The sequence below is a fragment of the Melozone crissalis genome, unplaced genomic scaffold, assembly GCF_028551555.1.
Source record: "Melozone crissalis strain CALT ecotype California unplaced genomic scaffold, PUWL_Pcris_2 ptg000004l_1, whole genome shotgun sequence".
Lineage (NCBI taxonomy): Eukaryota > Metazoa > Chordata > Aves > Passeriformes > Passerellidae > Melozone > Melozone crissalis.
In genome coordinates, this window is record NW_026535782.1 from 6,564,064 (window position 1) to 6,590,779 (window position 26,716).

The window sequence follows — 26,716 nt, forward strand, 5'->3', positions numbered from 1 at the left end:
AAATAGCACTAAAGATACTGCAAATAGTTAAGAGATGGAGCCAGGTTATTAAGATGTCAATAATTACATTTAATATGAATGAATGCAATTACACATATTCATTTTTATTTCCCTACAGTGACTATTTACCTCAAAGCTTAAATTGCTCTTTGAAGTTTTAATGCAAACCTTTCAAATCTTTTCAATATATTTCAGCACAGCTAAAATGCAGAAATCTTCTTACAGTTTTAAGAAACTGTATTTTTCATACTTCGCTATAAAGCTTGGCAACATTGGGAGTGCTCTATATGGTGTTGAATGTACCAAGCTTTTATGAGTGTTTACAGTTTACCTACTTTCTTCCAGTCAGATCATGCAAAATTTTATTCTTGCAAATACTGCACAAGACCAGTTTTGCCCATTTATTTGAATATAGTCATGTGTGAGAATTTATCACATAGGATTTTTTTTTTGTTTAATTTACACTGGACAGTGCTACATAAAGCAAAAGAAGTCAAGCTCAACTGTTTTACCCTTTACTTTTGAAAGGAAGTAAAGAATAAAGTGTATTTTACCTGAGTCTCCACACCTTGCTCAAGCAACCTTTTAGCCTGGTTTTCCACCTCAAGACGAGCTCTTGCAATAAAAAGGAGGTCATTTTCAATCACTTCTATTCCAGACAGATCTATCCCTTGAGAAAGATAATCTATAAAAGCAACAAAACATTGATAAGCATGACACAGGATAATGGAACATTTTAAGCATGTTAAAACATTTCAAAGTTACAGTCAGTTCCAAGGGATGTTTTTGCATACAACGCTTGACCATACAGTACATCAAAGTTATGTCTTACACCACTGAAAATCAGAGGACTATTACTTAAGAAAACCTGCATATTGAATAACTTTAATTTACTTCAACACACTTGTCTAGATCTAAAGACCACCAAAGAGGTGCAAAACATGAATTCTAGGAACTACAGAATCAAAATCACAGGCCAAAAAGGGGCAAGAAGTCGCATGCTTGTCCCAAAGAATTAACTAGATCATTGAACTTGTCTAACCAGATGTTCGAATAACTGTAATTTGCTCTAAGATCTGAAATTAAAGATGCATCAAAAGGCTCAAATGATACTTCATATATTTAAATTGCACTACTAAACATTTAGGATCAAAGACAAAAGAATGGTACAAAAACTAAAAAAAAAAAAAAAAAAAAAAAAATTTTTTTTTTCCTTTTTAATTACAGAATTATCACAAAAACCATTACCATTGTGGAAATCACCATCAGCTGGGTAGCTAGAGATTATTGGACTGGATGGACAACTGCAGCAATAAAATCTATTCAAATTCAACTTTTCTCAATTTTTTTTTTCCTCCATTTTTATCTTTCTGGATTTAAATTAATCCAATTCCCCACATCTAGGTAGCCTAGATGTTTACACTACTCCTTATAACCCAAATAATGCAGGACTACTCTCATTTACACAGTTTCCAACATTTAGCTTAATGAAACAGGCTTTCCACTGCTTTTTTGGAAAGATCAAATGAAACAAACAAAATTATGGCTGAGGCATTTCATGCACAGTATCAGATTCTTCCTTAATAAGATGATATTTCACTCTTTCCATTTATAACCAATCCTCTATGAATTCCTAATAAAGTTATCTTCCTTTTAGTCCTCACAGTAAGTTTATTAAGGCAAAGACTTAAGCATTTTAACTAAGCTAACTGAACTTTTATATCTTTGCCAAATAACCTTTCACTTTAGTAGCCATTTATTTTTGTTTATTCCCAATAATCTAATCTAATTCTCAGATGAATTTCAGCAATGACCTATTCACAACTGAACACAAAATTCCAAGTGAATCATTTCACAGCTATGTAGAGAACACCCCTGTACCTGCACATGAAAAATACCACATAAGAAATCAAAACAAAAAGCTTATTGAAATACTGCATAAAGCTTAGTAAAGGCATAAAGGAAATCATCTCTCTTAACACTACAGTATATCAAATAGGTTTCAGTCTACTAAGAATAGGCCTGCAAATGCTTTTCCCTGCATGCATTTGTTTAGAAATGGATCAGAGGGGTCAAAGTTCAGCTGAGCAGCAGGACAGCACAGGGAATTCATGAAGCCCTGTGTGCTGGTGTGTTTACAGAGCTGCTTTTGCCACGGGTCAGAGCAGCCACGCTTACCACTTATCTCCATGCAACTTTTTGCTGTGACTAAGCTGCATCTCTAGAGGTGGTCTGGCATATGAACCCATTAAAACTAATACTGAACACCCAACAACTTGCAATGATCAAGTGTCTTGAATGTGAAGGCTAGTTTTCTGATCTCTTTCTTTTAGCTGCACAGAAAAAAGAAAAGGAGGAAAACACCATCACAGATTCACTCTACTGCCATAGGAAACTCTGAAGAAGTTTCTTGGAAACATGAGATTATAAAAGGTGCAAATATTACCAAATATTTACATATTCCACAAACACAAGAACTGCTGTGTAGTTCACTTATGGTATAAAGTCATAATCTGGAAGCCCAGAGTGCCTAAACAAAACAATATTAAAATATGGTCATGATCTCCTAAATCCACAGAAAATCTGAGGAAGATTATTTAAAGATATCATTTCTTCCTGTTGTGTTTCATCTCAAAATCTAAATAAAGCCACTTCACGTGCTAAAAATTTAATCCTTCTGATGGTTTTAAGAAAAGAACAGAAAGACCTTGCTGCTCTGGCTTCTCCAAAAACCTCCATCTGTGTCTCCGACTGGCAGCCACCTCCTGCCAATCTGTTAAAATCTGCAACTTTGCTCCAGATTTTCTGCAGTCCTAACAAAATATTTTGGGACAGTGCATTTCAGCAGGACTTCAAAACAGTGGGCCTTCCTGTAGGTTCAGTGGTTGCTACTGTAGATGCTCCTAGCTGCTATTCTAACAGTAAGGAAGCTCTAGCAATTACACAGTTTGCAAAAGAAAGGCAGTTTTTGTAAGTACAGCAGGTCTATGTCAGAAACACCTGCAAGTGCTTTTCTGCCATTCTTATGTGAGAGCAGAAGCTGTACCACAGGCAGGGTTATGTGCTTTTGGATAGTTTTAGTCATCTATGCAGACAACATAACATTGGAAATATCTACAGCTGTGTACTCTCAAGAATGATATTGTTCCCCTGGACAGTACAATGAAACCAAGAAGAAGGACAGTTGATGTAAGAGCAGCCAGACCATACCCAAAATACCTAATACCTAATCTGTGCATTTAAGATCTGATTTATTTAAAATATTGCAGAGGACTCACACATTTCAGTCAGTTTTAGTTAGTACAGAAACCCTGTCAAGTGAGCACAACAAAAATGCTATGGGTTATTAACTCAGGGAGTAGCAAAAGAAGAATTTTGTTTCAGGAACTTACTCATGTGATCGTTTTTCTATTTCTTGCCATGCACTGTGGTCATGATCAGAGGTGAGTGGGACATGGGCTGTAAGGAACTTGTGTCTACTCGTCAGGAATTAACCAAAAGCAATGGCTCACCCCTCAGCTAGCACAGACTCTGGGGACTGGCGTCCAATTTAAAGCATGTCAGCTTTCCATGGCTTTAACCTTATAGCTCTGCAGTAAAACTATAACTGTATTAACTCTAAAAGATTTAGTGAGTATGTATTTATACCTGAGACATCTCTCCCTTAAGAGATTTTAAAAGCCTATGCATAACATTTTGTTATCTTTGGGAAGATTTGTGTTTTTAACAAATTAGAATCTAAGTATCCTGTACCACCATGTGCCAGGGCTGGAGCAGCCACCACGGCACTGCCCCCTCAGCAGCACCTCAGGCTGCTCCAGCCATTCTCAGCACAGACAGTGAGCAAATTAGAGGAGGGAGCTACAGTCCTATAAACATTCCTTTACCTCTCATCCCTCTGATAATTCTACATCTTTATATAGGTTCGAGAACATAAAGGCAAATCCTTAACTCTCACTGGGTGTTGGTATTGCTTTCCTCCTATCACACTGGAATAAACTTGGAAAGCACAGCTGGAACTTACTTTCTAAGAACTTTAAATACAGACTGCCTGGTGAATCATTTTCTTGAACAAAAATACTCTATGTCAAGGCAGAATGCACTAAGACCGAGCAAGAAGTGACATATATAATCTACTTCAGCCTACCAAGGCTGTACTTTTTAATAAAAGTAAATTTTTTGTCACTAAAATACTGAATTTTCTTGATTTACTAAACTTGAACAACTTTTCTAACCTATTGGTTAAGATTCTGCTTGAAAATGCATTTTTTAAGCAGTATTTCCCAGATAGTTATGTAAGAGGAGATTCATAGACAGACAAATCCAATATGCAGATAGAACATTAGGCAGAAAAACAGTACTTTGAGCAACACGGTTAGCTATCCTTAATCTAAATGACTCACCAACACAGATTCTTTCTAATATGTGATCTCATTTTTTAACCTCCAATATTCTTTGTGATAATACAGAATCAAGATTAGAAATTGCAACTTTCTGTAAGGATTGAAATACATTTTGGAACAGCGATAACTACGATGCTAGCACCCTTATGAGCTCCCCAAAAACTGTATTACACTCTTTTTACAGACTGAATTGATTCTAAGCTTTGGCTAGAAATTAGAGAATCAACAGAAGACTACTGAGAACAACCAGGTGCACTAACAAAGAGGAAAACAAAAGGCAGCAATAAACCAACATGATTAAGCTGTATGACTCAAGAGGCTACTTGAGTCAAAAGAGAAACCCTCCTGTGCTCTGAGAGCCAACCTCAGTGACACTAATAAAGAGGAGGAAAAGAGGAAATTAGAACATACAAAGTGGATTCCCCAAGAGCAAACACCTAAGGTCTGCAGACACAAAACTCCCCTCAAATGCAAGAATCCAATGACAAATTAAGAGGTGTTCCATGGAAGACTGGGAATGGGGAGAGGGCTATTAATGGAAAATAACCCATTCCTGAAATTTTAAATAAAATCATAGAATAATAAAATCACAGATCTTTGTTTCCCTGTTTGAGGGAGGTTTGAGGTATATTTCTCTTGCATTGGTCATTTGTTTTACTTGATTCTGCAGTCTTAGTTGCAGATAATGTTGGTGGTATCTGTAACCTAAGAATACACTGCTATTTTTCCATAGTGAAGAAAAATTACAATTTTTGAAGAAATTACTAATTTAAATTTCAAAAAGTCAACAGGTCTAAATGATACCCAAGAGTTCTGCTGGAATGTAAATATGCAGAACATGAGAGGCTACATGATTTATCAAGAACTATTATAGAAGACTCATGGGTGCATTGGTAGAAGTAGTTCATGAAACTGAACCTAAACTGCTGTTGGGAATATTTGTTTCTGTTACCTTCCGTGGTCTTAAGGTAGTTACAGCAGTGGCTACTGGACAGGAAGGACATCTTCTTTGCCTCACTGCGTCTGAACCAACAACCCAGGATGCTGGGGTTTTTTTGGCAACACAGCTAATTTAAAATCAAAACCCTGAGAAGAGAGCCTGAGATCCCAATAGCTCAGCAGTAGACCAATGCTCACCCTTTGGTGAAAGCAACCTGGGGTTTTACATTATATCTCCAGTCTCTAGGTGGAATAAGCAAACACCCGACCTAAAAGAGCAGTGATCTGCTGCTTGGAGACAAATTTGCTACACAATAGATGCATAGAGAGCAGGTGGGGAAGAGCAAGAGCAGGCAGATTTCTAAGTGCTCAGACTGGAAGCTGATGCCTCCAGAAAGTACCTCTGCTTATGTTCTGCTTTACCCAGACTAATTCTCCACTTAAGCAGAAATGACTGCCCCACACGCTGCACCAGGCACCAAAGTACTCGCTGAAGCAAGCCTCATATTAAGCCTTTAAATCAAGTGAAAGTGATTCCACTACTGGTACTATTAAACAATATCTTACAGCTATCTTATGTAACTTGAGCTCTTCAGAAAAAGAACTAAAGTTAATTCCTATCAAAACTGCATAGATTACGATGCCTTGTGAAGTGTTCAAAATAAGAATGTAATTGCTCTGTACTAGGTGCCATACATAACCTCATATATTTTGAATATCCTTTAAAAATTATTAATTCGGAATATTAAATTATTAATTTTGAGGGACTTTCTGGAGATATTACTAATTCATAATTAAAGAGGAAGAAAAAAAATATTTTACTAAAATGCCAGTTATTTACAAAACTCTTGGTATCCTTCTTTCCTTTTCCTATATGGCAAAATTCCTGCAAACGTTTCATCAGTGAAACAACAGAGAATAAAATCTTGCTGTGTCACTGAAGTGCCGTTAAGTTCCTATGAAATCTGGTCCTTATTTAAGCAATTTCTACCATCTTAAAAATTCACCACTTGCATGCATAATACATAAGATTTCAGTTTTTAGCTGTTTGAGCAACATTAAGTGAGTGAAAACTGTCCTGCTCGAGACAGAAACTGAGTGGGGCCCCTCAGCTCTGTATCTGTTTGTTTTCTCAGACAGAACATTAACACACTCTTTCTGTTTCAGTCCAGAAAAGGAAATATTAGACAGCCAGGTATAGTCTGATAGATGTCCCTAGTGAAGGGGAACATGAAAAATAAAAACAGAGCAAAGCACTTCTCAGCTCTTCATTTCAATCCAAAACTGGTTTCATTTTAAAGAAATCAGGTCAACAGTACCAAAACCAAACTGGTGGAAAGCATACAAGTCAAAGAAAGCAAAACTTTAACTGCTCATTTAAACACAGACAATTATCTTGTACTGTAAAAAGATCTGTCATGTACATTATATCATTCTGTAATGGTTTGGTCAGAAGGAGCCTTTAAAAAAATGTAGTCCGACCCCCCTGCATGGGCAGGGACACCTTCCATGATATCCTGTTGCTCAAAGCCCTGTAAAGTTCAAACACTTCCAATGATGGAGCATCATCTTACCAGATCAAAGCTTTATTTCAAAAGGAAACTGAGAATCCAACACTCTAATTCAGAGACCATGTAGATATGAAAAAATTGAACATCTTCTAGCATGTTAAAAAAAAAGCAGGAAGTTTTAAGTGTAAAGGCAGGCTGGAATAAGAAAGAATGGGTGTCATCCTGCACTTGGCATCAGATTTGTTTCCTCCAAAAGATTGTTCTTGGTTTTTTTAATAGAATATGGTTTATGTTAAAATATTTAGCAGTGCTGTAATAATCATCTATGTCCAATCCGATCTACAGAGGAAGCCTGCTGCTTCTCTCCAGACTACATGCAAAAATATAAAAAAACACACCCTGAATTGAGAACATTATGGGGGAGCAGTGAGGAAGACTGACTAGCTATTTTTAAATTAAATTAAAGCTGCATTTAAGTTGTCTTGATGGAAGAGTTAATTCCTACTGCTCTCTGGGCTGGAAATCAGATGCCACGCAGGATCTGGAACTGATGGAAATGAGTTTGATATCTATTTTTATCATCATCACTGACTTAACAATGAGCACCAAATTTTGGAGACATTCCTGTGAAAATGCCATGATTCAGAAAATAGCTTAACACACCAAGACAAACACTACTTAGGTCTAATCACAAGTTATACCACACGACTCCCACGCTCACTTAGGCCTAAAGCAAGAGTTGTTGAACTCCTTTAAGGTTCCCCCTCCCACACACCATTAGATCTCCCCCATCCCTCCCCCTCACCCTTGAATACAGACTCACAACCTTACTTCACCACGACCTACTAAACCTGCTGCTTTCTATTGTGCCCTCCAAGGGGAGCAGGCAGCAGCCCCACATCCAGCTGCTGGCTGCTCAATGCCGTTGTAGGAATCTGGGTGACAGGACAGAATTAACCCTCTGTGAGCTTATGGGTGACAGCAATTTGAGGAAGTGCTCAGCATCCTGGAGAGCAGGGTTGCCATCCTGAAGAACCATAGCAACCTTGAGGTAAGGACAGAAAAAAAATATCATGAAGGTCAACAGAAGCGAGTTAAGCCCCGTTCACCTGGGATAGCACAGCCCTGTCTACACAAGCAGGTTGGGTGCTCACTGGCTGGAAAGAAGCTTTCAGAAACAGACCCAGAGAACAGAAAGTTTAACTTAAACCAGCAGTACATCCTTGTGGCAGAGGCTGCCAGCTGGGTACCAGACTGAGTGTACCCAGCAGGTTGAGGGAAGTCATTATTCTTATTATCTGGCACTTGTGAGGCCACTGTACTCCACGCCTCCCAAGAAAACAGAGACATTGACAAATGAGTCCAATAGGGAGCCACCATGACAGGGCACTGAAGCATGTGAGTGTGAGGAGAGGCTGAGACAACTGAGTCTTTTAACCTTGAGCAGAAATGGTTAAGAAGAGATCTAACTGCATCTTGTGCTGCCTGACAGACAGACCTTTCTCAGAGGTGCACAAGAGGCAGGAGATACAGGCTACAGCATGAGAAATTTAGTTAGTCATGGGGGCAGAACACTGTACTTTTGGTTCCATACACCTTACTCATGGAGAATATTAACCTGCAGGAATGCACACATTGTATTTTAAAATAATTAAAATTGATAAACTGGGAAACATTAGGATCTAGAACTCTAAAAATTACCGTAAGCTTCTTAAAACAGGCTGGTTTGAGAAAACACCCTCAAGAGCTCCCAAAACATTTTCAGTATCTAAAACTGCCTTTTTTACTAAATTCGCTGTGATAAAATACTTACAAAGAACTGTAACATTCATGCCATTCATCAATAGATGAATGGAACTGAAATAGATTGGATGGAACTGAAATCAATTTCATCCTAAGTATTCTATCAGAGCTATGGCCTAGAAATCAGAAAATATTCAAAAGAAAATTCCAAAACAGACTTTCAAAATTAAATTTATTCTGGTAACAATGTAATAATACCTCTATATGTCAATACTCCTCTTGGGCTTTTTTTGGAGCAAAGTAAAAATAAAATATGTTGCCAGTAAAAGTCTAGTTGCCCTATTTTGGTTTTGAACAGACTTCATAGCATCACAGATGCAAAGCAAATGTACAGCATGTGTGAAAGAGACAAAAACAGAAAGGGGGACAGAAAGGTAGAATATGGAACAGGAGAGAGATGTTGCCCAAGTGGGGCATTACAGAACAAATGAACTTCAGCTTTGCAAGAGCTGAGAATAACAGAATGATGAAAAATAACAGACAGAAAATTATGAAGGAATGTAGTGAAAGGATACAAATAAAGAGTTGTTCATACATTTTGGTTTTATTAATCTGCAAGAGTAAATTAGTGCCATCATATGCTTTCCACTTTGACAACTTCCTCCCCATCTAAGCCCACAGCTTGCACTGTTTGTTCATTAACAAGGTCAATGGTAATGCTCATTTCTGCTCATATTTCAGGAGAGCATCCAAAACTGGAAAACAAAAAGGTGAATAAAGCTTGTTTTTAATAAATTTCATGGAGACAAAATCAGGATTTTTACTGTCCCGAAAATATTTCTTGAAATCTCAACACGTGAACAATAAGCAGTCATTGAAATGCAATCAGTATATAAAATGAAGCAGGATGAAAAGAACGTACTTTCATATTTATCAGAGATAACTACATCGAAATATATTGCAACTGCATCATAAACCCATGTAAAAGAATTATGCCCTTCCAAATGGAGTGGATGAAGTAAACCATCTCTTTTCTGATCTAGGAAATTGAGAGAAGGACTCACCTAAATGAAGGTGTGTGACTTTGGCTGTCTCTTGTTTGCCTAAGTTAGCATTGCAACTAAAGCCATGAAAGCCAGCAAAATAGTTATGAGCAGAGAGATGCAAAATATAACCTAAATTTGCATGTTGGCCTGAAAACACCAGGCAGCTTTTACATCTGATTAATACATTATCATTCAATAGCTAAGTAGAATCCCTCAATATAGAGCATTATGTAAACGTGTGATGATTCAGTTTCCATCAGTACTATCCCATGTTGCAATAGAACATGCAATGATAAAAGAAAATGAAGGAAAATGATGATGTGTCTCAAGAACCTTAGTCAGAAATAACTTCTTTCAAACATCCCACCAGTTGCGGAGAAGCCAAAGATGGCTGACTCTTCGCTGAATCACTGCCTTCAAAGGAGGGCAGGGGAGATTTTGATTCATTTGTGAATTTTAATTAATTATGTAAATGGCTATTGACCTAATATTTGAATACATTACACCCGGATAAAGGTATACATGAACAGCTACAGACTTACAGGTCTACAAGTCTACAATTACCATCCTCAACTAGCTAGTTTGCATTAATTTTTTTTCTTTTTTGTGAGATATATTGCACATTTTTTGAGTTTATATAATTATTTTTGCACTAATAAGTGCATCCAAAAATGTAGATTGCCCATGAGAAAATACAGGTCATTTCTAACATACATTTGTAAATGCCAGGAGACACTTTAGAATCAGTAGTGCTACAGTGCTATATAATCAAAGTAATAAAAAAAATCATGCTATCTTGGCCCCTGCATAAGGGGGAATACTACTTTTTTCTTTACTACATATATCTATAAGTGGCAATATTTCTTTCATATTTCTCTCTTCTTATGGGTCTCTCCTGCCTCTTTTCAACACCCACTATTCACCCTTTCATACTTACACCTTCAGGAATACACTTCTGCAAAAGCAGAACTGCTTTTTCTTTAGTAACAGCTATGTTAACTCCCTCAGTACTCTAGAATATATGTAATTTTTGTCTTCAATAAATGCATATTTAATTCCTCCCACCCCTCACTTATTGTATCATCAATAACTTCCTGCAACTGGCTGCAGATTTACATGTTTTTATCATCTTTAGATTCAACAGATGTTGCATAGGTTATAAATCACACAGGTTTTATGTACCTCAGATACTTGGTGGAAGAACAAAGTGAACCTTGTGTTATACGGAGTGTTTCTGCAGACAATTTGAACGTAACAGCAAAATTGTAAAACCTCTTGAAATATATCTTATCTCCTACAGCAAAATCTTTTTTGAAATTTAGAGATCAGCCTATGGCAGAAATCTGCCCAGTCTGCCAGAATTCTCACCAATTCTTCTGGTGATAATAAAAGTCAGCAACGGTACTAAAAAAAATAGGCAAGAAAATAATGTTTTTTGAAAGCCAAACTGAACCTAACAGTGTTCATATTCCAACACTTGCATTTGAAGTTAGCCTGCACAGATGCCTGCCTTTTGACCTTTCAACAGGAATGACAGACTGACAGCAGTTGCCTATGATGATTCTTTAATACCTTCTATTTTGTACAATTTGTATAGTGAAATTAAAAAAAAGTTTTAAAACCTTCCTTGTCCCCTCTACAACATTCATTGCAATTTGATAAAGAAGTTATCTAGACAGAAATTGATAAACTCTTACTCTCACCCTTAGCACTCACTGTAATGTTTAGCTGTACCTGCTCTGAGAAGAACAGCAGGAATCTGAAGGAAATGTCCCATCCCTCCCACACCAGCTGCTCCACAGTGTTCCCCACAGCCTCCAGTCCCTACACAGCACGCGCTCCGATCATCGCCCAGCTGCCAACACCAGGGGAAGGAACTGGAGCAGCCCACCTGCAGCTGCTCCTCAAACACGGAACAAAAGGGAACGATCACCTACAGCACTGCCAGGACTGCCGCTACACAGCAGTGGCACAAACCTTCCCTGCTACCTGTCAAAGTTCTTTGGCAGCCGAGAAGAACAGTTTGATCCATCTATTAGTCTTTCATGTACACTGACCATGATTTTCTACAAAAAACATGTAGTGTTAAAATTAGGGAGCACATGCATGTATGAAGGTTTAAAATTACCACAGATTAAGATTTCACAAAAATGTACTTGTCTTTTCAAAATGATTCAATATCAGCGAAAACAGAGAGAAGCCATTGTTTTTATTCTATTATTTCGAAATGGATAAAAACGAAAAGCTAAGTCTTCTCTAATACAGTACTGATGACACATTTGAGTTCTACTATCATTAATGTCACAGAGACATAAAATTAAAAATCAGTATCTATTGTAGCCAAGTTCAAAGTAATGAGCTAAATGCTAAAAATATAAATCCTTTTTTTTTAAAGTTTGCATATCCAAGGAAGCAAACAATAAGTTCAGGCAAGTCTTTCAGTCATTAAAGGCACAAATTGTTAACAGATGGGGGAAAACATTTAATTTAGCAAGTAACTGTTATTAAATAAATAATGCGGATATTTTCTTTGTAGAATTTCATAATAATCTATGAGCCAATTCTTATTACCTGCATCTGTGAGCCAACTGTATCTAATAATTAATACAAAAGAGTTGAATGGACAAAAAAATGTGCTGCTTGAAGAATAAAATATGTTTAGCAATTTAATACTTAAAAATAAAATTGAGAAAACAGAGATGCATTGTGTACTCTTATGATTCTATCATAATTTTTATTATAGTTCTAATTCTAAATAATATTTAGTCTGATAACAAATTCTTCTTAAGCCTTACAAAGCATATTTTGTGACATTTACTGCTGTTAGTTATGAATAATTTCAAGATCAGGAAAGAAACAGAATCTTCTCTAAAGCATTAATACTGTTTAAATTAAACACCTTTTCTTTCAGGAGAAAAAACAAACACAGGAAAAAAACAGTTTTTCAATAGCATATACTGAACATTCTAATAGAAACCCAGTCCTGAAGATATTATTACACTGTATAACAATTAAGATTCACATTTTTCCAAAATCCAGAAAGTGTGTTTTGCCAAGCAAAAAAAAAAAAAAAAAAGGAAAAAAACCTCAAAACCAGAAAATAACTTCAGAAGAAAATTAAATGAAGATTATCAAGGGTCTTCAAAATTAATGATATTGATATACTCAAAACTATTCATTATCAAAACTCTGAAAATCAAGAGGCAGCAGCAGTGAAGAGTCTTGACTGGAAACATGACAACACATGCAATTCTAATATGTAAAACTTATTACTGTCAAATACATATCTCTGGGCTATCTCAGCCAGCAGTACATAATCTCTACCGACAGATCCTCAGAGAGAAGCTGCTAGATGAGCTGTGCTCGTGGCTCTTAGCTTCCATGACTTATTTCACCCTCAGCTCCTCAGCCAATCTCCCAGCTCCTTCCAGCATGGGGGCAGAGCACAAAGCATGGACAACTTGGAAAGCAGACGCTCCACAGAGCAACAGTTCAGGTTCAGCAATATTATGAGCAACAAGTATTGTGAGTACTATCATGTTCAACAATCCTCACTTTGTGTTTCTTTTCCATTAATTACAAAATAACTCCTGGAACTCATGGAAACATTTCGAAATCACTGCTCCCCATGGCAACTGAAACATGCACTGCATGGGGCAGCAACTTTGGGCTGTGAACCTGCCACCAGACAGTTTCATTCAGCGCTTTTTTGGGCTTGTAATGGAAGAGGGTGACTGTTCATTGCGTTCCTTTGCTCCTCCTGCCGCATTCATGATTCCATGTACCTCCATCATAATTGCCCCTCAGCCATTTAAAGCTCATTTATAGGGGGTGGCCACTGACAGCTGACTGACACCTCCACCCTCACAGTATCACAGGAGTGTTTGCCATGTATTCCTTCACTGGATAATCTTGGGGTTAGCAAGTAATGGATTTACCTAACACTATATAATTATGTCTCTGGCACAAGAATCCCAACAGAGAGTTACTGACAAACAGCAGGCACACTCCCTAACCACAGCAGAGCCAGTGCTGAGCCTAAGCCTGACCCCTCTGGGTACTTAATGACCCCAAAATGCAACAAAAAGTCTTAAGTTCTACCAACTGAGAAAAAGAAGTCCATGACCACTCTATCAAGCAAAACTTTTGATTCACTTAATTGATTTTATGACCTTCTTTGCCATTTTATTTGCAAATTAAGTATATGAAAAAAGACTTTTTGTTAGAAAAAAATACACAAGGAAAGTATTGCAAGATGAACATCTGTAGAAAATTATGAAGTCTTGGGTACTTTAGGTACAGCTGCAACTTACTCTCTGTGTGTTGGACCTTCTTAAAAAAAAAAAAAAAAAAAAAAAAAAGTTAAAATAAAAAAAAAATCAGAAACAGCCAGTCAGGGAAAAGTTAGAAGTCCTAAATTCATAAGTACATCACACAGAGACACATGTAAGCTGCCTTGTTTTTGTGGCTGGAAGTAGCCAGAAAGTACAGAGCAGTAAGAGTTGCTCCAAGATAGTGGCTCTCCAAAACCAGCTTTCACTAAAGCAGCCAGAGGCACCAGTAAACAGGCAGTCTCAGTATGAAAGTCAGCTTGACTGCAGTGCCCTTTAGAAGAGGAGACAGTTTGGTTTTGGATGCTTGTGTAATTATTGGATTGCTGAAATGGTGAGAAGGTGGCAAAAAGTAAGTATCAGAAGGGCTGTAGGGTGTAACTACTCCAAAAATATCAGCAAGACACAACAGCACACTGGGGTCAACAATACTCAGTCATTCTCAGTACAAAAAGCTTTTTTCAAGATTTGAGAGCCTGAAATACTGAAAAATTCCAGCTACTGAGCATCTTAAATGAACATGGCTGTCTTGGTACTTGTGTCACAGAAGACCGGCAGCATGGCAGAATGGACAGAGCTTGGTGACAGCCACTGCAAATTGCTGCTTGCAGCAAGGCTCCTCCCACCATATGAACCCTATGACATCACTACTTTTTAGTTCTTTCTGTTTTCTGATTCCATTAAAGTCATTGCAAGTAACTAAAAAGGCAGGATTAGCTGACTGCATTTCAGGAGACACTACACAGATCATATTTGTAAATAAAATGGCTTTTTAGGACTGGTTGAAGTAGAGGATCCTGGCAGAGGCTTACATTGGCAGTGACCTTTGAGAGGCAGTCACCATCAGATCAGCAGCCCTGGGTCCTCCTGTGATGGCCAGCACAGCCACCAGCCGGCTGCTGGGACAGCTCCCATGGACCTCAGCTCCTTCACTCTCCAAAAGCAAGCACTGAAAAGGGGAATAAAGCTTTGGGACTACAAGAGTACAAGCACTCCAGATTTAACAGAATTGCCATCTGATTTACACAAATGATCTAACAATGAAAAGTGTAGTCTCTGCAAGGCACTGACTTCAAAAATCCACATATTTATGCTATCATAAATGAGAATTCAAAATGAAATGCATTTTATAAGACATTTCAGTAACTGCTTGGAAGCAGCTATTGCTTCCTCTTTAAAGAAAAAATATATTTTGATTGTGTCATATTATGTTATGAAATAATTTCAGAGGAAAAAGCAAGTAAGGCCTGTTTGTCACAAATTGGATGAAAACTGGACTCCAAAAGGTAAAACCTTCCCAGAAAGCAACAACTCCAAGTTTCATCTTCTAATTCTCCTGAAGACTCATTTTCAACCACAAAGTTAATTATGTTTGATCTGAATTCAGTGAGCAGTGTTAGGGATCAAGGCAAATTGCTAGAGTAAGGGGAAATCAGACAGGTCTTCAAAGTCATTCTAGGTAAGACAGAGCACTCCTTAGGAGCATAAGGCTTCAATAATAAAATTTTGTATTTGATAACAGGAAATAGGAAAATAATTTCATTGGCTCATTTAGAGAATACCAGTTTTCCATCATGTCATATACAAGTAGTGGCTTGTAAGAAGAAAGGAAAATAGAAGAGGGGTTGATGGGTGAGTATTTAAAAATAATCGTTTAAAGTTCATACGCCACAAGAAATGATGGCAAAATTCTGCAGGAAGTCTGTTGCAAGGGTAAAAATAAGTAGAACACAATCCTCATTTTAGAAATGGAATGAGGCAAAAAAAAAGCAATTGAGTATCAAAGGCCCTGCAGCAACTAAGAGGAGGGAAGTCTGTGTGGGCTGACAGAGGGAATCATTTAAAGTTAATAAAATACACAAGCCACCAAAAGTACATTTCTGAGAAAAGAAAAAACAGGAAAAAAAATATCTCCTTGGTTCTTGATAAAGCAGAACATTTCAGAATATTTCTACATGCTTCATGTCTTTGAGGAGTCAAAGTATTGTTTGCACATATGCTCTTCATTCTACCTTCATTCTCCAAGTAACCACGCATGCTGCTGTGAGTCTCAGTCTCCCTCACCCTTTGCCCCAGGTAAAACTGGAAAATATGATGCACAGCCAGGAAAGAGGAAGAACATGGAGAGGGGGAGAGAGGGATCTAACCCCTCTTTCCTTCCCTGGAAAACAACAAAGGGAAGTATCATCAACAATAGAGTTAAGAGCTAAAATCTGAGTCAGTCCTCAAGAAACCAAGGCACAGTTCTGTTTCCAAGTAACATTGGCATGTACGTTTTACTGTGTTTCTCTGAACTTATTCCTGAACTTCTACAGAACTCTTGCTCTGCACTTCCCAGGTTTTCAGAGCCCTGAAAACTAAACAGGATCTAAAGTTAGGTTCTCAAACTTTATCGTGATAATAACATCTAAAAATGGATATACATAAAAGTAGGATGAGATTTTTCAATCCTACATTGCACAAGCCGGCAATACAGTCATGGAGGCACAGTACTGACTTTCCCTTTCCAGAGAACATGCAGCAGCTGAGACAGATCTTCAAAGGTATTTTTTGAAATAACAGGGGCATGGTGTGAAGAGTCTGGGCCTGGTAACAAAGGATGCTATAGTATCCCCCTTTCAAGTGACATGCTTTATGGAGAAAGGTTAAGGAGCTGTTTTTCAGCTACACTTCTCTCACTGCCTCTTCCTGAAAGTGATTGCTGCTGGCTCCCCTCCAGCGAGGGCTTGAGAGGAATCAAACGATTCAGTGGTGAGAACTGCACAGAGAGCCTGCAGGCAGAGGTAAGACAGAGAGCATCTTAATGAGGAAAAAACTGCAGATCAGAGATTTCTCTCACGTAAGGTAAAACATACTGGAGACACTGAAGGCACTTGAGAATTACTGGACACTGGATGATTAAATTACAGGATTCTCCTATCCCCTTTTACACAGTGAGGACAGGGAAAAAAAGAACCCCAAATCTGCATACACCTTTCACCAGCATTCCATCAAATTGCAGATCCAAAAAACTTGCAAACATTTTTTGTTAGAAGGATTCTGCTTTGCAAATGTGTTTAGAAATTTATAACTACCTGACTCATCTCCACCACAGAAGAGCTATTAAATGGTGTATTGCTTGTCGCCTGTTTTCAACAGTGTCCTTTGAACCCAGTTTGAGACTACAGAGCACAACATAAATCTGCCACAGCTTTTTGGCACTTCCTGCCAAGTACTTGCTCATACTCTGCAATATTATGCAGACTATTAACCTTACATAAATTTTAAAAGTCTGGGTCTTCCCAAAGAACGTGTAGAGGGCAGACTCATAAAAGTTCATCAGAGCAGTGACCAGGACCAAAACAGATGAGGAAGAACCATTAAACCTCTACCTGAATTTGAGTACAGCAATGCTGTGCATTTCCTGTACAAGAAAAAGTACTTGAAAAAAGTCCATAAAAAACAAAAGGTGCTGCAACACCTTAATAACTCTACACAAACTCTTCTGGCAGGAGAGATAAACCTTAAGTCTCTGTGCTTCATCATCATAGCTGAGCATTTACAACAAAGGGAAAGCACATCTCTTTGTCAATTCAGAAATAAATTTACCAGATAATCCTAAATATTTCAGTATGAAACAGCACATCAACCTTAACAAACATTTTCTTTATCTACAGCACAACGTTCCTAGAAGATACAAAAGTAGTTATTGTAAGATCTATACTAAGTCAAATATTAATGTAAATATTTCTAAGAACTCTTAGCTTCTAGTTCAAATTCAATTATTTTATAGACTTACTTAATATGTTATTGCTTAATGTGCTTAAAATGTTTTGACTAGTTCAGTCAATGTTGAACAAAGAAAAGAGAGTACAAATGACTTAAGAAAACTGTTCTTCATCTGGAAACGGTTTTCCAACACACAGTGATAGGTTTTCTGCCCATCTGTTAAACCAGCCCCATCAAAATGTTTTGAGGACAAAAAAGGGGGATAGGAAAAAAATACTCACAGCATTCATCATGACTCACCCAGTATTTTTCACTAGCTCTGCTTACTAAAGTGTAACAATGTTGATTCTATATTCTATTCTTAATACATATTAAGTCCAGCTCTAAATAAAGAACTTTTCTTAGTGCACCATCCTGGGATGAAGTGAAAGGTCTACTGCATTTTCATGCCAAAAAAAGCCCAAGTGTAGAAAAGGGCTTCTGCTGGTACAATTCACTCCAGAGCTAACTTAGCCTGACTTGGCAAAAATGCATTTACAGCATTCTGTGTATGCTGAAAGGAGTATCTGGAAGAGCCATGACAGCAAAACTTGTGTAGCGCAGCCCAGGCTGAAGCCACCCAGGCACCTGAGCACTGCAAGGGCACAAGGCCAGGGCACTGCAGTGTGGGGCTCTGCAGGAGGCACTCACTCGGGTTTGCAGCCCCGAGCACAAGCGGCAGGCACAGAGCGAGCTGAGAATTCAGGATGATGCTGTCACAGCTCGGCACGGGCTGCTGTCAGCAAAGGCTACGACACGCAAGCTGATCTGCAGCACTGCTCACACTGCGATCAAACTGCTCTGCTGTCAATTAGTACTTCCCCAGTTCTCAGAGTAAACAAGCAAACAAACAGAAGAAAATCAGCAAAACACCCAAATAAACTACCGAACAATACCTGTACACTCAGAGATACTGAGTGTGTGCAACTGTCGCAAGAAGGTCAAATCATTTAACATGGGACACTTGGCTACAGACAGCTGCCTGGTTCTGTGGATGAGCTGTTCTTCTCTTAATGGCAGTAACAGTACAGATATCCAGTAAATGAACTCAGTATGTTAAAAACAATGTCACAGTAAGTGAAAATAATTCAAAGCCAATTCAAATTACTCCATTAAATGATTGCATAGGTCTCATAAAATGAAAGTACATTAAATAAGCAGAAAAGATCAATATGACCAAGAAACAACTGCATATTGATCGAGGAACAAAACTGCAGATAATTGTCTGATGCTTCACCCCAATTCACTGCCTCTGCTCACACAGGAGGGCTCTTCTCTATGAACCCCTTACATCCTGTCCCAGCAACTATACCAACTGCCACTCACTTGTGTTCTTCTCCCATCCTGTAAGTTTTAAAAATAGAATTAATACTTATATTAGATGTACTGTATTTCTACTGGTTTATGACATTAAGCCCTAATTTTAAATTCAAAAAGTAACAATAGGTGCTTGGTGGATGGATGAAGGATGGAATTTTAAGTCAGCTTCTGACAGAAAGGGGGTATTTTGTGCTCCTAAAACAGCTCATGAAGTATAAAAGAGTTTTAAAAATACAGAATAAGGAAATCACAATAAAAATTAGAGGCGTTCGGGGAAAAAATGTTATCAAAATTTCTTCAAGATATTATTTTCACAGAAGAGCTCCAGCTCAAACATGAAAATGGTTTGAAGGCTTAAGGACTCTGCACAGATGTGTATAAAATCTACAAAGAAAGAAAACAGGGATGAAACCATTCTTTTACATGGGAAAGCTGCTCTGCCATTGACTCATATCATTCCAGTTGCTCAGGATTTGTCTTTTGCATTTTACCTTTAACTTGGTTTTTTAAATTAAAATGTATTAAAAGGTCTACAGAATTCAATAGTGTTAACACATTTATGCTTTATCAGACTTGTAACCTTATTTAAAAAATCATCTGAGTTTATCACCTTTTATTAAACTCTTTCCATTAGTAGTTACAGAAAATCAGTTATAAAGGATGATAAAAAGAATGTGCAAACCTTGCTAGCAAAATGGCTGTGGTCAATTCTTGTCTCAGAGTCCATGCAAAATTAATTACTTTCATTTTCTCATCCACATTTAGAAAAATGTATTTAAAACCATAACAGATATCATGGTACTCTCAAGCCACAGCATGCAGATCACACCAATAGCTATGTGCAATATCAAAGGAATGCTATTACAATAGAGATAAAGTAAAAATTAATTGGCAAAACTTGTTTCCAGACGTACTGCTTAGACTTCTGATTGTCCCTCTTACTTGTTATGTGCCATATTCAAAATTATTCTGCCATAAGCAAATGTTCAACTGGTCCAGACTATGGGTCATTTCATTTACTCATTCTGAGCTCTTCTACAATGTCCCTTTCTCCTACACCTCTTTTGCTGAGTCTTCAGGGATCTCCATGGAAAGATAATAATTGAGACACTTACTTGTATATAATATGACCATCCTACAGATTTTAAGAAAGGGAAGATACTGATCTGGTACCAGACCCCAAGTCTCTTGAGCTTCAGTTCCACATCAGTTTATGCTCTCAGTTTTTATTCCAGCTGCCATTGCTCCCTCCCTTCCACATCTCCCAGCCATGTCATCTCCTCTCCTCTCGTGTGCACCCGCATAGGCATTCTGCTGAAAATGACCCCAGTAGCTTTCAGTCACTGCTCAGCATCAGCTCCTCACTCCTCTGCAAACACCTATGCAAGGAACAAGCACCTGTGCTTGGCAGACATGCAAGGAGAAAAGGATCATCAGAGAACAATTTATATCAGTTAACCAGAGATGGAAGTTAGCCCTTAATCCACTCTGTGTAGGAAGCTTCACATTAAAGCAATAAAAAACCAGAACTGTGTAAATTCTGTATCTGAATCTGTAAAGTTTTGGTTTGTACAGACATCAAGTTTTCACTGTCTTATTCAGCAAGTAGTATCTATTCTGATTTCCATTTACTCAGTAACTCATTAGCACTAATTAGCACATGCCTTCAACATATAAAGTAGTTAATGCACAAATTAGTTGTGGCAAAAGCATTAAAAAATTTCAAAGCAGAAATAGAAATTCTTTAGAGAACAGAGTTGAGCAGAGCAACAAACTTGGGGAAAAAAGTGTCAGATTATCTAGTATTGAAACAAGTACCTTCAATAAGTACAAACGGTGGGAAAAGTTTCCAAATGGCAATTAGACAAGTTCAGATTATTCAGATAATAACTGGTGTCAGCTTTTTTCAAATGTTCAATCACTGCCCTTCCAGAAAGAACTTAGGTGGATCCTATGTATATTCATAGTAATTCACTTACTTCATTCAGCTATTTGCTCATGTTTTAGAGGAAGAGGGATTGATTACTTGGCAAAGGAGAGGGACAACAACAGTGTCTTACAAGCCAGTGAAGAGCAGTGGTCACTAACCCCTGGAGCACTCCCAGTCGTGGAGCAGTGAGAGCCAAGCTCTCAGCAGCCTGTGCCCAGTCCTACACTCACTCGGCACTGAGGATTCACTGCCCCTGTAGCTGTGCAAGTTATTAAATGATCCAAGTGCACAGATCTCATCAGGATTAGGCCTTCTGTGATCCTAACTGCTCCTAAGAAACTATCCAGTATTGATTCCAAGTATTGATTCAGTACATTTTAGCATGCTGGCTGCAGAGTAGAAACAAAACCCAGCACTATCCCCCTCCCTGGGGAGCTTTTTTTGGTACATGTATAGCTTTAGTTTCCTCAAGCAGATAAAAGCCCTTACTAATCAGTAAGGGCTACATTGGGTAAATGTAAACATTACAGGTAAGTATTCAGGTGAAATACTCTTCTAAAATGTTATAAAAATATATTATTCAACCAAAGAGGATTCCCTTCTCCACTCCAATTACACATAACTAACACAGGTGAGTTTTTTTTTTTTAACTATAAGGGTAGAAGAGGACAGGTCAAAAGACTTCTATGGAGAACAGGTCAGGAACAACACAACTGACCATGAAGGTGAGTGTAAAGGCAAGAGAGCACGACAAACATCACAACATGGCAGAAAGGATGACAAGAACATCAGGTAAATAGCAAGCACCACCACCAAGAAACTGAACATACAACTTCAAAAATTACGGTAGACGCCCATTATAGAATAATTTTAATGAACTTGCAAAGACAGTATTTCAGACTAATTTAACCAAGGAAAACTAAATGAAATCTCCCTGAAATAAAATAGGCTATACAGATGGAAGTCTAGTACTGTGGGTTTTACCTTTGGGAGTTGCAGCCTGCACAAGATTCTATTCTTTCATTACAAATCTGTTGTGTGGGGGGCGGAGGAGGAGTAACTGTGTTACAGGGATAAAAAGAATAGCACAATTGTTGTAAGAACATCTAGTTTTCTCTATGTATTTCTATCCATCACAATCCATCCTGAACTTCACATCTATTTTTTCTCATTACCTTACCCTATACTATGTCAGTAAAGGATATTTTAATGCTGGGGGGAAGCACTCCATAGATAAAAGTCCCTGAACAGGACATCACAAATTCATTAGTGAAGATCATTAAACAGCGTTCATTTTAAGCGAGCAGAGAAAACAAAGAGAGCTGATCAAGCTCCATCAGGAGAGTGAGGAGGACTGGCAGGAATAGCAGCTGTGCTCGAGCTCAGATTGGATTCGTGTTGGCAGAACTGTGAAATAAAGCCTGCAACATACTGTGCTTTTATGAATCCTGCTTTCCCAATAAAAGGCATCCAAGGAATTTAATGCTTATGTTTTGCCTTTCATAGGCTGTTTTACTTAGGATGGTTTCTATACAACTAAATTTATAAAAGTCCAAGATGCAATTATTTAGACATGCTGCTCCTACTAACGGTGCCCTCTAACACATACACTAACACAGCCTCATTCATCTGAGTATCTCCAAGTGCTTCATAAATGCCAATTGAACAGATGCCATGAATCTGAAAAACATTACTGCTGGAAAATTTTCTGCTATCTGACTTGGTTAGAATAGTATGTTTCATTATACAGCAGAAAAGGTCAGTGCAAGGAGAGGAGTCTAGCTTAAGCTATACATCTAACAGCATTTTCCCTGTATCAATTTTAATAATACATTTTTCAGTCAATTATGCAACAGTTGAGTTCCTCCCTTACCAAGAAAAAAAACCACTAAAGACTGAAGAGTTTCTTAAAAAAATTATGTGACACATATACAAAAAACTAAATTTCAGACAAATACAAAGGTATATGAAAGACACATGAGTAAAAGAAAATCCTTCTTATTTTCAAAGAAATGTGAAAATATACATTTAGGATTACATTTAATAGAAATTTATGCATATTTTATACCCTGGTCAAATGAAAAAACCTAAGTCATTTTATTTCATTGAATCTCTAATTTCTGGGCATAGAATAGGAAAGAGGAGGAAAAACCTAAAGAAAGAAAGGATGGAGGAATGTGTAGGAAGATCTCAAAGTACATAAATATAGTGTTGTTCTTTGTGTTCCCATGCAGAAAGTATGAAAGTAGGTCACCTATTATACATTACAACAGAGTGATATAAACCAGCTTCTTCTGACTACCTTGGTAGGGGGAATGTTTTTGAGTATAACATTACATAATACACTGGTGCAACTACCTCAACCTGCTTTAAGTAACACTTCAGAATTTGTCAAACTGATGAACCAAAACTTTCACAGCTCAGACTTTCAAACCTGAAACTGGGGCTAGGAACAGAAGCACAAGTCCATAAACTTCAAGATTTCAATGACTTCCTATTCTCTGAGCAGGAATTCAGAGAACTTCTCTAAGAATGGGATCACTGCACTCGTGTCTTCTCAAGTGGGATCACTTATGCAGGGAAACCAAGCAGCATAACAATTTTCCTTCTACAGGTATGTATACCAGCCCTTCTTTTCATTTACACTCTTTCTGAACCAACCTCATAACCCTGATTTCTGTGCTACTATAGAACAGTAAACTATTATTTTATAAATCAAGCTTCAGATCAAAAGGAAGAAGGAAGTGTCATTCACTGCAATTCAGAGGCAGGTGAAAGTGCTGCAGTGTAATGTTCCAAGACAGAATTGCCTTTTCTTTGTGCTTTTCTTAGGTTCTGTCTAAGCAAGCTGCCAATTTATTTAATCCATCCACGAATGAAGGTAAAAAGGATTTGTCCAAGACGACACATAGTTATAAAGTAGAAACTGTAAAACATCTTTGCCTGTTAACTCCCTTCAAGGCTAAAAATAAACTCCAGACTTAAAAATGCTCTAATTGATTCAAAACCCAGCCTGGTTTGTTCAGTCTGAGATCCAGATCACTCCACTAAGAACTCAAGGCATAGATATTCTAACTGCAAGTGTGGCATAACAGTATGATAGAAACTTCACATAAACACACAAAAAAACCCTACCCTCCATAAATCTGTTTTAGTCACATGTTCAGCAATCACCAGTAAGAAAATACTTATTTCTAATATTTAGTATTTTACTAGAAAGCCAGCATGGTGCTTTACCTTCCACCAGAGACAGACGTGTGTGCCTTGGTAATACAGATAAGAGCAGTATTTATTATATTCACAACAGCAGAATTATAATTTTTTTTCTTCTATTACCATGATCAACTACAAAAACAGGTTTTTTATAATAAGCATCAGCTTAATGCAGACATCAGTGAAGTCATTCTAGTAGTTATGGGAACTAGTGCATTAATTAATATTTCCTAATGTATCAAAGATCATATCTAGATTACTAACAGAAAGGAGAGCGTAACTCCATCACCATTTCTTCAATTGTGCTTACTTTAATGTAAGTTCAAGCAAGGAAATCCTGAAAAGAGTCTGAGAAGATGCAATTTTTCAGATAATTTAAAAACCATGTACAACTGCAATGGTTGTGCAACCAACACACAATGGTTTGCACTAAGAGGTTTCCTTCTTCAAGTATGAGTAAAGTATCACTCTGTAGGCACTGATGAAGGACTACAGTCTATGTTTCAAACAAGTTCATATTTAATGAAAGAAATTTTATGTGTTACATGCACTGTTAATTTTTTCAATCAATTGTAATTGTAAAAGATCCTTTGAGCAGTGGCAGTTTTTTTCTTGCTGCCATTTTCTGCACAAAGGTGATGGGGCACCATGGGGACTTGTATATTTTATTATTATTAAGGGAGAATTACTTCAAATTAGCTTTAGCATATTCTGTTTAAAATCTTATCTTGAAATTGCAGTATTTTGAGTCCATCCAGATTATGTTTTTCACAGTAATTTTTCCTCTGGTCTTTAAAGCTATCAATATTTACACAGCCAGTGATTCTCAGCTTTAAACAGTTAAGGAAAGGAAAATACTATATTCAGATGCAATTGCTCCAGCCCTTTCTCATATTTAAAAACGCATTTGATGCATGAAGCTTGGAAGCAAAACCAGTTTCCCTACTGCTTTTCAATCGTGACGCAAGGTTGCAGTTTGTAAAATTGCTTATAAATTATAAAGACTGTATTTTTAAATAACTCTTAGAAGGTAGCAATTGTTCCCATCTTAAGATCTCACAGCATTTTTGGCTACCATTTTAAGCATTTTTATAAAGGGAAGAAGTTGAATACAAAGTAACTAGTCTGAGAAAAAATTTCCACTTAAACTCAGCGACCAGAGAAGTCCTGCAAACAGTGTTATAACAGAAATATCATTCTTTGTCTCCTAACTAATACCACCTCAGGATTTTGTCCAATGTTGCATCCATTCCCAGCTGATTAATTATTTTTGCCCCAGTTTGGTTTTCCCTTTGACTTATTTCTACCCATGACTAGAAATGGAGAGTTAGGCAATCTACCAACGTGGGAGAAGTGAAGAAAAGAGCTTTCTTATACCTTCAACTCTAAATCCATAATTTCTTTAAACTTTAGGAACTGGTTTGGTTACACAAAGGAAAATTGCAAATCATGAAGAATTTATTCACTGAAAAGGTGATCAGGCATTGCAATAGGCTGCCCAAGGAGGTGGTAAAATCACAAACCCTGGAAGTGCTCAAGAAACAATCGGACATGGCACTTAGTGCTATGGTTTAGTTGACATGGTGGTGTTTGATCAAAGATTGAACTCGATGATCCTGGAGGTCTTTCCCAACTTTAATGATTTTATGATTCTATTAAAAATATAAAAAGACAGCAATGCTATTACTTCATTTGTACAAAAATCTAAATTTTATCAGAGATTGAGATTTTAAGTAGATCTGTGTCCATCTTTTCTCCTTTCCAAAGCCCTCAAAGATAATAATACTACTTCTGATAATTCTAAGCAGAAAAAACGTTGAAAGAAAAACTTTTGTTAAATGGGAAAGAGGGTGAAAATTATCTCCACTGTCAAAATTAATAAAACAAGGGTCAAAATGTCCATTCAAACTAAAAATGTCCATTCAAACTACAGCTTGAACTGATTTTTCCATTGCCGTTGCAGCATGCCCATCCTTGGTTAAAAGGTTATTTTAAAAAGCCTCTGGGCTAAGGAGATTAAATTTAAATTCACCATTCTTTCTTGGTACCTTTTCAAAACAGGATTCCACTTTGAAGAATGCACCATGCATTGGAGAATCTCCATTTGAAGAATTCAAAAATGACATTGTTTCTGTTGCCAGAAAGAGTGTAATTCACAGTACTTGGGTGAATCAAGTCATTTTTATAACCCTTTTATAATTTTTATACATGCACACGCATCCATACAAAATATAACTATGGTACATTTATCACAGGAGTTACAAAATACTCTGCACAGAGTGCTCAGCTGCACATGTCAGGCTCACATGGAGCACTGCTTGTCATGGCAGTGGTGACACTGGTTTTAATCATGTGTGGTTTTAATCATGTTGAGCAATCACAGATTTCCTCAAGAGCACCAAGAGCTGTCTTGTGCCAGCTGAGTCAGCACCCCAAAATCCCAGGTTTGGTAGAGGAGCTGGAACAGTGCTGAGAATGCCTTGGGTGGTGGACACAGAAGGTATTTTGAGTAGCCCTGTATCTATCAGCTAAA

The 26,716-nt window shown here is 37.5% G+C and overlaps 1 protein-coding gene across 1 annotated transcript in view; it reads right to left on the reverse strand.

Annotated features, from left to right (window-relative positions):
- COG5 (component of oligomeric golgi complex 5) overlaps positions 1-26,716 on the reverse strand; it is a 180,071-nt gene that overhangs the window by 107,507 nt on the left and 45,848 nt on the right. Inside the window, exon 7 of the mRNA XM_054275964.1 lies at positions 555-685. Within this exon, the coding sequence (XP_054131939.1) occupies positions 555-685 (131 nt within the window). The remainder of the gene's footprint in view (positions 1-554; positions 686-26,716) is intronic.